Source organism: Trypanosoma brucei, chromosome 2 (assembly GCF_000210295.1).
Source record: "Trypanosoma brucei gambiense DAL972 chromosome 2, complete sequence".
Lineage (NCBI taxonomy): Eukaryota > Euglenozoa > Kinetoplastea > Trypanosomatida > Trypanosomatidae > Trypanosoma > Trypanosoma brucei.
The window spans coordinates 649,621-658,991 of NC_026735.1; the positions used below are offsets into that span (position 1 = coordinate 649,621).

Consider the following 9,371-nt stretch of genomic DNA (forward strand, 5'->3'; position numbering starts at 1 on the left):
GGCCCCCGGCAGCTCCACCCCCTGCGGCCTACTGGGAAAGATTCGGGCCCCAGCAGCCCCCCCCCCTGTGCCTACTGGAAGGACTCGGGCCCCAGCAGTTCCACCCCCTGCGCGTACTGGAAAGACTCAGGCCCCAGCAGCTTCCACCCCCTGTGCCTCTGGGAAAGACGAGGGCACCCCCGCCACCGCCACCCCCTGCGCCTACTGGAAAGACTCAGGCTCCAGCAGCTCCACCCCCTGCGCCTACTGGAAAGACTCAGGCCCCAGCAGCTCCACCCCCTGCGCCTACTGGAAAGACTCAGGCTCCAGCAGCTCCACCCCCTGCGCCTACTGGAAAGACTCAGGCCCCAGCAGCTCCACCCCCTGCGCCTACTGGAAAGACTCAGGCTCCAGCAGCTCCACCCCCTGCGCCTACTGGAAAGACTCAGGCCCCAGCAGCTCCACCCCCTGCGCCTACTGGAAAGACTCAGGCCCCAGCAGCTCCACCCCCTGCGCCTACTGGAAAGACTCAGGCTCCAGCAGCTCCACCCCCTGTGCCTACTGGAAAGACTCAGGCCCCAGCAGCTCCACCCCCTGCGCCTACTGGAAAGACTCAGGCCCCAGCAGCCCCGCGTGTCGCCGCACAGACGCAAAAGCAGCAGGCAAAAAAAGGTGTAGCTGCGTTTCTCGACTCTTCCGACAGTTCGGACGGGTCAGAAGCGAAACCATGTGCGGGGGCTGTGGAAAGACCGGGTCTGGCAGCTCCTTCGTCTGTACGAGAGAATTCAACGCTCCCGTCACCCGCACCAGTGCTAAGCATGAAGAGGCCACCTGCTGCTTCATCGGGAAAGGGAAAGGTTGCCCTGTTCGACTCGAGCTCGGATAGTGACGAAGAAAACTCTGGTGTGCGAGCAGCCACTTTCACTGAGAAGGATGACCAACAGTTCCCTAAGGGAGGGGTGGGTGCTGGTGATTTGGCGCGCAAAGGCTCTCCGAGGGGGGTTCCGAGTCGAGCAACGAGCGGCAGTAGGGTCGGTCCAACTGACCAACAGAAGCTGATATCACCAGTGGGCAGCCCGCGGAGCAGGCGTCCAATCTTTTCTAGTTCAAGCGGCAGCTCTCCGGAAGCGACTCCACCGAGGGCGAGTATCAAACAAACCGGTTGCCGAGGTGCGGCTCTCGGGGTATCCAGTACCGCACAGGTAGGCGGCGGTAATAACCAAAACACAACCGCAAAACCTCTCCCAACCACATTTCAATCTGTCGAGAGGAGTGTTCCAGCGTCTCCACCGGCGCCAGAAGGAGTGCGTGCTAGGAGTGAGGCCGCACCTGCACAGTCGCCCGATGCCGCAGCCAATGTGATGCCTATTGTGAAGACGGAAACTCAACCACAAGGTGATGACAAAGAGCAGCATACTGCTGCGCCCCTGAAGGTGATACCCAATGTAGCCTTCAGCAAGCGTAAAATAAGCGATAGCGACTCCGACAATTAGGTTTATTCAGTTGCAGGAAACAAAAATGTGGGTAAAAGACCCATACTGTGAGAAATACTTGATCTTTGCTGTTACCTCGGTACCTCTTTTTGATTTTAAAAAAAGTTAATGAACTCCTTTCAGATGGGTACAGCTATGCTTTCTTCTTTCCATTTACGGTCTTTCTTTTCTTTGCTTTTTCGTTGATTTGTGTGGCGTGCGTATGCCGTCGGTGTGGGATGGGCGGCAAGTGAGGGGCCGGTGTGTTGAAAACTGGCCATATGCCATGGAACCTTCAAGGCCGGGTCGCAGTTGTGGTTGGAGCTTCGTCCACCGTTGGTCGGCAAGTGGCTTCACGGCTTGCTGATGAGCACCGTATGCGATTGGCGTGCGTTTCCAGAAGGGGTTGCGGTAGCTCCCTTCCGTCGGGGTGCGTCGCATTCAAAGCGGATCTCACAGTCGCACCAGAGTCCGACACTGTAATGAAGCAAGTGAAGGAAACACTTGGTCCTGTTTCTCTCCTTGTAAACTGCGCGGGAGTCACGCTCAACAAAATTCATGTGCGTTGCACAGACACGGACTACGATGTACTTATGAATGTCAACCTACGGGGGGCGCTCCACATCACGCGTTCAGCACTCCGTCATGGTGGCATGCTTCAGGTAGGGGACGGCTCTGTTGTACACATTGGGTCTCTCGTGGGTTGTATGGGCAATGAGGGTCAGGTTATTTATTCCGCTTCGAAAGCAGCACTGAGTGGCGCAGTGAAGTCGTGGGCGCGTGAGTATGGCCCAAAGAACATTCGCTTTAATGTCATTGCCCCTGCGTTAATTGAAGGCGAAGGAATGGCCACAACGTTGACGGAGAATCAAATCGAAGAGTGGCGGCAGCGCTGTCCGCTACGGCGTTTGGCTACGGTAACTGACGTAGTTGATGCAGTTGTGGGTGTAGCATGCTGCCCCTTTATCAGTGGGCAGACTATACATGTAGATGGGGGAATGTGGTGACGGAGCCCCTTACCGGTGCCATTGCGGAGACGAACAGCGATTAAATCGTTTTATTCTGCTTTGGTGCGCAATGGTTCTGCGGATGCGTACAATTGTGTACAAGACAGTGCTTGTTTGGCGGAATGGTGTGCGTTGAAACGTGTGATGGATGCATTCCAATTACCTAAACCCAGATTTCTTTTTTGTTATCTGCTTCTATTCTACCTTTGTTTCATTACTTTGTAGGCACTGTTGGTGCAAGACTATCCATAAGCGGATGCGGTTGAGTGTTTCGGGGCGGTCTTCCGCTCGATCGGGAATGAGTAGTGACACACGGCTCCCCGCCGCAGTCTTAGAGAGAGAGACGAAGGTGATTAACTACAGCCACTCCACTTCACGGGCCATGGCGGCTCAACTGGAGAACTGTGTCCGGTTGATCCGCGGCTACCAAGCGTCGTTGCAGTACTGCAACGAAGAAATCGAGGGGGCGTTGCTATCTCTTGGCGTAGCTACGACCCACTCACTGATTTCCTCCATTACTTCCGTTATGGAGGGCTTAGACACTCTCTCCGGGGTGTGCAGGGCCATGCACGAGGGGTACAACGAAGAGGTGCGACATCGCGAGGATCTGCATAGCTCGCTGACAGGAGCGTATATATCCTTAAAAGAGCTCCACGAAGCCACTGAGAATGAGTTGAGAGAAGTTGTTGCGGAACGCGACCGAAAAGTGGCGGCATTCGGGAAGGCCGTTGCCTACGTTGAGGCTGTGGTTGCGGAAAGGATGCTCTGGCAGGAGGCGAACGGCTACAACTGCGCCGGTCTTCCAGTTGTGGAAATGTCTTTTTCTGAGAGCTGCCACGAAGCGCTTAGAAAGTTTGATGATACGGTGTCTGAAGCACAGGGTGAAGGACACAGCAACGCAGAAAGCCTGCTAGCGTCCACAGATGTCCCCCAAACACTCGCAAAGCGTTGGGACAATGTCGAGAACTTGCGACACACGAATGGACTGCCATCCGCTCGTGTTCTATATGTTCCACCGAAGGATGAGGTTGAGTTACTGCGCAATGTGCTGGAGATGGGTACAGGAGACCGCGCATTAATGTGGGACGTCCAGCAGAGAGAAAGGGCGCTCCAGGATTCATTAACAAACATACGTGTGTTCGGGCACTCATGTCTGAAGGCACTCCACAGTATGCGAGAAGAACTCGCTGAATTTCGGCAGTGGTTCTTAACGATAGACCGGAAGTGCGAACCAATCGTCGTGGCGATGAGGAAACTCGGGAATGGAGTTTGTGGATTAAGCAGCGCTTCGGATAAGAATCTCCCACATTGAAGTGGCGCGAAATGTCTTTGCTGTAAAGTATTTATGAGGCCAACTCGTCTCCTGCGGTATGTGTGAGTCAATGGGAGCATCCGTTTTCGTTGTTGCGGGGCGGGTGCAAGGCTGGATGGAGGGAGTAAATATACTTATGTAGAGCCTACACCGACCGAAAGAGGGCGGGCAGTTTGCGTGTCAAAAAAAGCAAAAACTTTGCGTCGCGAACCTCGCGTTGCCTCCTCTCTTGCTCGTTCTATTAACCCACACTGAGCGTTTCTCATCTTGTTTTTGATGTTTGCCCGCCTTACGCTGTTTTCTTTTTCTTTTTCGTTGGAACCGTCAAGGCACTGAGACACTTTGCTTTCTCCTAAACTTGTGCACCCTTCCCCTCCCTAGTGGCGGGCAACTTTTTTCACGCATCCTTTTTCTTGCCCATATCCTCCATCATACGGGACGTGTTTGACGTCTGCTTTTACCAGAACGCCAACAGTGGAGAAATGGAGCGGTACAAGCTGCGCCCATACCCGTCCGCCCGCACTCCGAGCAGTGCTCTGTACCTCTGCGTTGACCAACTGACTGAAAGGGAGCTTGCCGTGAAGGTTATCGGCAAAGGGAACCCATCGGCTGATCGCAGGGTCCGGCGGTTGCTTCATGGAGTTCAAATGGTTGCGCGCGCAGGGCCACATCAAAACCTTATCGCCGTCCACGGTGTCTACGATTCCGATGGTAATGTATATGTGTTTATGGACTACGCGGAGGGTGGAACGTTATTGAACTACATAAAGCGTCGAGGGCCACTCCCAGAGGGAGTTACTATTCAGGTTGTAAGACAGCTGTTGGAAGCACTTGCGCACCTCCACGGCCGAGGTGTAATGCATCGCGACATTAAAGCAGAGAACATCCTAATTCGTGAGCCCACGGAAGGGAGGAAGCCCCTGGGGCGTGTGTGCATCTGTGATTATGGTTTCGCGACGTGCTCAACCCCAACAAACGAGTGCGTGGGTTCTCCAGGGTACTGTGCTCCGGAGATAGCTCTAATCGGAATCACGCAAGGACCGAAGGCGGATGAGAATGGCTACTGTTACGATGAGAAGTGTGACATTTGGTCATTGGGAGTCACTACGTATGCAATGTTAAGCGGACAGCTCCCCTTTACCGGAGGCACACCAACAGATGTGTTTAAAAGTATCCTTCGGGATAGCGTGCCATTCAGTTCCCCCACGTGGGGTAATGTAAGCCACGAGGCAAAGAAGTTTGTTCTTTACCTGATGACCTTCAAGGCAAGTAACAGGCCTTCTGCCCGAGCGGCACTGGGGCACCCTTGGTTAGTTGTGTAAGAAAGTTTGCGCACTGGACGTGCGGGAAAGGAATTACATGTGCAAATGTTTAGGAATTTGCTTTCACCGAGGCTCCACCTAAGGGGAGGAGTGATGACGTGGAGACAGTATCTGAGTAGGGGCATGCACCTCTCTTGTGTATAGTGACTAACGGATTTCTTGCGGGTGTACTTTAGGTGTGCAGATGGGGGACCTCCAAAAATGGGTCTGCCAACACTAGCTACTACCTTTTCCTCTTTCTTTTTCCACTCACACCGCTGGTTTCTCCAGTCTTTTCCTTGCACCAACAATCATCACCGAAAGATACTCCTGTTTTCGCATCACTACCCTGAAGGAGCACTACAAAGGAGGAGAGAAGGCGAAGGAGGGGGTGAAAGAGGAGGGGGAGGGGCGCAGTAAAGTATGTTTTGTTGCATTTCTAACTGTGTGCCGCACGAACCGGTGGTCTCACGCTCCTCCGGCTGCTTGTACGAGCGGTCGCTGATTGAGAAGTATATTGCAGAGCACGGATGTTGTCCAATAACTGGTGAGGCTCTTCACAAGGAGGATCTCATTGCAGTGCGCCGGACACCTCTGACAGGTGCAACTTTTGTGGCGGATGAAACTGTGCCTGCATTGCTCGCGAAGTTGCACTCGCAGTGGGATGCCATTATGCTTGAGCAGTTCGCACTGCGACAGCAATTGACACAAACACAACAAGAGCTGGCTCAGGCTCTTCACCAATACGAAGCGGCGTGCCGAGTAATTGCGACATTTCTCAGTGACGGCAAGGCGGAGGAGGACACTCGCGTGGTAGAACAAACTGAGTCAGGCGCAGGGGATGGTAGCAGCGAAGGAAACCGTGTGGATGAAGAAAGAATTGTCTTACCCGGTGAGGTTGTCCGGGAACTGGAGGAACACGACTCCGCGCAGCGGCAGAGGCGGAGGACCCGGTCGATGCCAACTACATTGGCGACGCTGCAGTGTGTGCAGGGCTTCACAGAGCGGAATTCTGTCCATTTGGGGAGAGGAGCATGCGGCGTCAGCCGTCTGGTGTGTGGCAATGTTTTTGTTGGTTTGGACAACGCAGCTATAATACGCTGCGACGTACGAGGTGGGCAGGTGCAGACCGCGGGTGTCGGTCACGAAGGAGCGGTTCGTCATGTTGTCGCCATGTCGGGGTCTTGCGGTGACGGTAATACCAGCAACGGCGCTCTCCGCGTAATATCTGGATCAGACGATGCATCGTTGCGTTTCTGGGCGTCTGAGGGAGAGGTATTGGTTTGTCAAGGCGTAGTGCGACACCATAAGGGAGGGATCGTTGGTCTCCGCAGTCTCACATCTGGCCGCTTGTTCCTATCCGCAAGTTCTACAGAGGTTGGGCTGGTCGATGCGGTTCGATTGGATTCTGTTGTGTGTGTCAACGGGGCAACAATGGGATCTTCGCGAATAATCAGTCTGGACGCACATCCGTACGGGGCACTGGCGGCAATAGGAGTGGAAGGAGCGGGCTTTTGCATATGGTCCACTGCTTACATGTGCGTGGACACCACCGTTTCGCTGAAGGGCAAGGGTGACGTGTGCAGTATTGCTTTTAACGGGGACTGCTTCACCCTAGCCACCGGTCTGCGCGATGGAAAGGCTCTGTTATGGGACCTCAGAAAACTGTCCACACCTTTCCGTGAAATATTGCCGGAAGCAACCGCGCTAAAGGGGTCAGCTCTCAGTGGTGCAGTCTGTACCGTTGCCTTCGATGACTACGGCAAGTATTTAGCCGTGGGCGGGTGCCACACCCGCCTGTACGACTGGGCGGCGCCATCTGAAGGTCAACAGGAGTTGTGTACGCTGAACACAGGCCCACAGTCGGTTGTTGGCATCCTTTGGGACGTTGATGCGCAAGGGCTTGTTAGCTGCACTGTAGATGGTGTGGTGAAGGAGTACAGATCAACATGATAAATTATTAAGCGGGTGGATGGGTGTAACTGTTAGCGAGGATCACTTGAGGGATGGTAGTGCAAGCCCACACTGTTGGTGCCCCCATCTCTGTGTACGCACTTTTCCGCTTGTCAGCACCAAGTAATCACTAATGTGAATGGGAAGGTACAAAAAAATAGTGTTACCGCTCGTGCCAGACACTCTTGATATGCATCTATGCGTAAGTGTTTTATATGCAAGGCTCTTCAATTTGCTCTGACTTTTTTCTGTTCGGCTATTATTCTTACACATCTCTGCCATTCTCCTAATCTGCTTGCTGACATCTGTGTTTTTTTTTTTTTTAGGTGGTGTCTGCGCTGTTAGCCACCATCGAGGGATGAGTGAGTTCCCGTTGGTGTCACCTAACGTGGATTCTGATCGTCCCCCCTTAGGTGCGGCACCCCGTTTCTTCCTTGGAGAGTCGAACTTCAGTGTGTATGAAGAAATGGCCAGGCAATTGAAGGAAATGGGGTGGTGCGAAGTGCGGTCGAAAGGTCGGCTCCCGACGTGTGATGTTATTTTGGGAGATCGCTTCACAATTCCATACCCACTGCTTCGCTGCGAGTGCTTACCACCTACTTCACGTTACAGCGGCAGCAGGTGGCTAAATTATTTTCGAGGATCGCACCGGCTGACGTTAAAGGCATCCATGGCACGCCTGTTGCAGAAGGCTGACAGCACCTGTGGAGAGTGGATGCCGCGGTCATATGTTCTTGGTGGTGATCAAGAGCGACGGAAGGATGATAGAGAAGCATTCCTGGAGCACGCAGTGAGGGACCCCACTCAAGTGTGGATCATCAAACCGAGCAGTGGCTGCAAGGGAAAGGATATTGTGTTGACACGCAGCGTGGCGGAGCTTGAAGTTTTCATCTCGGAGTTGGACCCGAAGTGCCGCAGAATATACTTGGTACAGCAGTACGTTCAGCGTCCGCTGCTCTATCGAGGGAGGAAGTTTGACATGCGCGTTTGGGCGCTGCTGAAATCGCCGTACACAATATATGCCTTTACAAAGGGAAGTTGTCGCACTTCCAGTAGTCCGTATGACCCAGACGACATCGAAGACTATCTCGTTCACCTCACAAATCACTGCCTACAGGAAGATGCTCCGGAGTTTGGACAGTACGAGGAAGGCAACGAGTTATGGTTTGAGCAAGTCGGTGCTTACTTGCATGAAGTTTACCGAAAGCGAATCCTTGAGGACCACATCCTGCCACAGATTGCTAGCATCATTATTCGTACACTGCTAGCCGCGCGGGCAGAGCTTCAAGTGCTGGAAAACGAACCCTATCAGTGCTTCCAGTTGTTTGGTTACGATGTCATCGTGGACGAGGGGTTAAGCGTAATGTTATTGGAGATAAACGGATCGCCGGGGATCGCGAGCAAGTATTTGCAGCCACTAGTACGGGAGATAATTAAACTCGTCGATGGAGGCGAGGCGTTGAACGAGTGGAACGTTGATGCGGTTGGATTTGTAAAACTCTGGGCGGAGGGCGATGAATTGCCTATCGGGAGCACGTGAGGTAGATCCAAGGCCGTGGTTCGATCACCACAGCTGCACCTTTGGGTTCCAAAACAATCGCTTCCCTCTTGTCGTTTCCATTCTTCTTCCCCTAACATTTTTCCACTTATGCTGTTGTATGCGTATGTTTGTATTTATAGAGATAGATAGATGGCGGATATATTAAAAGCAGCGCTTTTGTGTCTCTTGTGCTCACCCTCATTGAGCGCGGGTGTACCTGATCCCTTCCCCCCGTCTCCCTTTCTTTTTAATAATAATAATTCCAATTACCTCTTCGTTTAGGTACACGGTATGTCTGGTGGTGTTAATCCCACTGTTCGCCTCAGCGCCACCGCTGGTGGAGGCACTGGCACCGCAGGCAACAATGAGCAGGCGTCACAGCCGAGTGATGCCTCAGTGTCCAAACCGCAACCGATAATGTCACGCGCCGCACGGAGACGTGCAAAGAAACCACCGGTTATTGTAACCCCTCAAATGCGGGAAGACGCACGGGAGAGGTTAAGGGAGCTACGGAAGTACCACCGGTTGCTGAAATCTAACGGAGCGCGCCGGAAGTTGGCGAAGCTTCGCGCACAGAAGCGCCAAAGGGATGTGAACCCCGTGGATGAGGTCTGCGCCCGTTTCGACACCGACTGTAGACCGCGAAAGAAGAGTCGGCGTGAGTAAAAGCAGAAGATGCGGTAGCAGCAGCGACAGAAGCTCGAGACAAAAGGTGGAGGCACCGAACTGCTGGCCGTAAGGAAGGCGCCTTGGGGGCAGCGAAAGGCGCAAAAGTAAAAAAACAAAGAGGGAGTGGGCATGAAATTG

At 53.5% G+C, this 9,371-nt stretch overlaps 7 protein-coding genes across 7 annotated transcripts; all 7 read left to right on the forward strand.

The window, feature by feature from the left end:
• Nucleotides 1-2: 2 nt before the first annotated feature.
• On the forward strand, nucleotides 3-1,472 carry TbgDal_II3230 (hypothetical protein, conserved, (fragment); the record flags this gene model as incomplete). The annotated part of the gene is made up of 1 exon (XM_011773579.1): nucleotides 3-1,472. A coding segment is annotated over one exon (1,470 nt), but the record flags the coding sequence as incomplete, so codon positions are not given.
• A 260-nt stretch (nucleotides 1,473-1,732) lies between these two features.
• On the forward strand, nucleotides 1,733-2,458 carry TbgDal_II3240 (3-oxoacyl-(acyl-carrier protein) reductase,putative; the record flags this gene model as incomplete). Its single annotated transcript, XM_011773580.1, has 1 exon — nucleotides 1,733-2,458. One exon carries the CDS (start codon nucleotides 1,733-1,735, stop codon nucleotides 2,456-2,458), a length of 726 nt encoding a protein of 241 aa, XP_011771882.1.
• A 148-nt stretch (nucleotides 2,459-2,606) lies between these two features.
• TbgDal_II3250 (hypothetical protein, conserved) lies at nucleotides 2,607-3,770 on the forward strand (the record flags this gene model as incomplete). The annotated part of the gene is made up of 1 exon (XM_011773581.1): nucleotides 2,607-3,770. One exon carries the CDS (start codon nucleotides 2,607-2,609, stop codon nucleotides 3,768-3,770), a length of 1,164 nt encoding a protein of 387 aa, XP_011771883.1.
• A 482-nt stretch (nucleotides 3,771-4,252) lies between these two features.
• On the forward strand, nucleotides 4,253-5,092 carry TbgDal_II3260 (protein kinase, putative; the record flags this gene model as incomplete). The annotated part of the gene is made up of 1 exon (XM_011773582.1): nucleotides 4,253-5,092. The coding sequence occupies one exon, from the start codon at nucleotides 4,253-4,255 to the stop codon at nucleotides 5,090-5,092; it is 840 nt and encodes a 279-aa protein (XP_011771884.1).
• A 402-nt stretch (nucleotides 5,093-5,494) lies between these two features.
• TbgDal_II3270 (hypothetical protein, conserved) lies at nucleotides 5,495-7,024 on the forward strand (the record flags this gene model as incomplete). The annotated part of the gene is made up of 1 exon (XM_011773583.1): nucleotides 5,495-7,024. The coding sequence occupies one exon, from the start codon at nucleotides 5,495-5,497 to the stop codon at nucleotides 7,022-7,024; it is 1,530 nt and encodes a 509-aa protein (XP_011771885.1).
• A 358-nt stretch (nucleotides 7,025-7,382) lies between these two features.
• On the forward strand, nucleotides 7,383-8,564 carry TbgDal_II3280 (tubulin-tyrosine ligase, putative; the record flags this gene model as incomplete). Its single annotated transcript, XM_011773584.1, has 1 exon — nucleotides 7,383-8,564. The coding sequence occupies one exon, from the start codon at nucleotides 7,383-7,385 to the stop codon at nucleotides 8,562-8,564; it is 1,182 nt and encodes a 393-aa protein (XP_011771886.1).
• A 291-nt stretch (nucleotides 8,565-8,855) lies between these two features.
• Nucleotides 8,856-9,230, forward strand: TbgDal_II3290 (hypothetical protein, conserved; the record flags this gene model as incomplete). The annotated part of the gene is made up of 1 exon (XM_011773585.1): nucleotides 8,856-9,230. The coding sequence occupies one exon, from the start codon at nucleotides 8,856-8,858 to the stop codon at nucleotides 9,228-9,230; it is 375 nt and encodes a 124-aa protein (XP_011771887.1).
• Nucleotides 9,231-9,371: the final 141 nt, after the last annotated feature.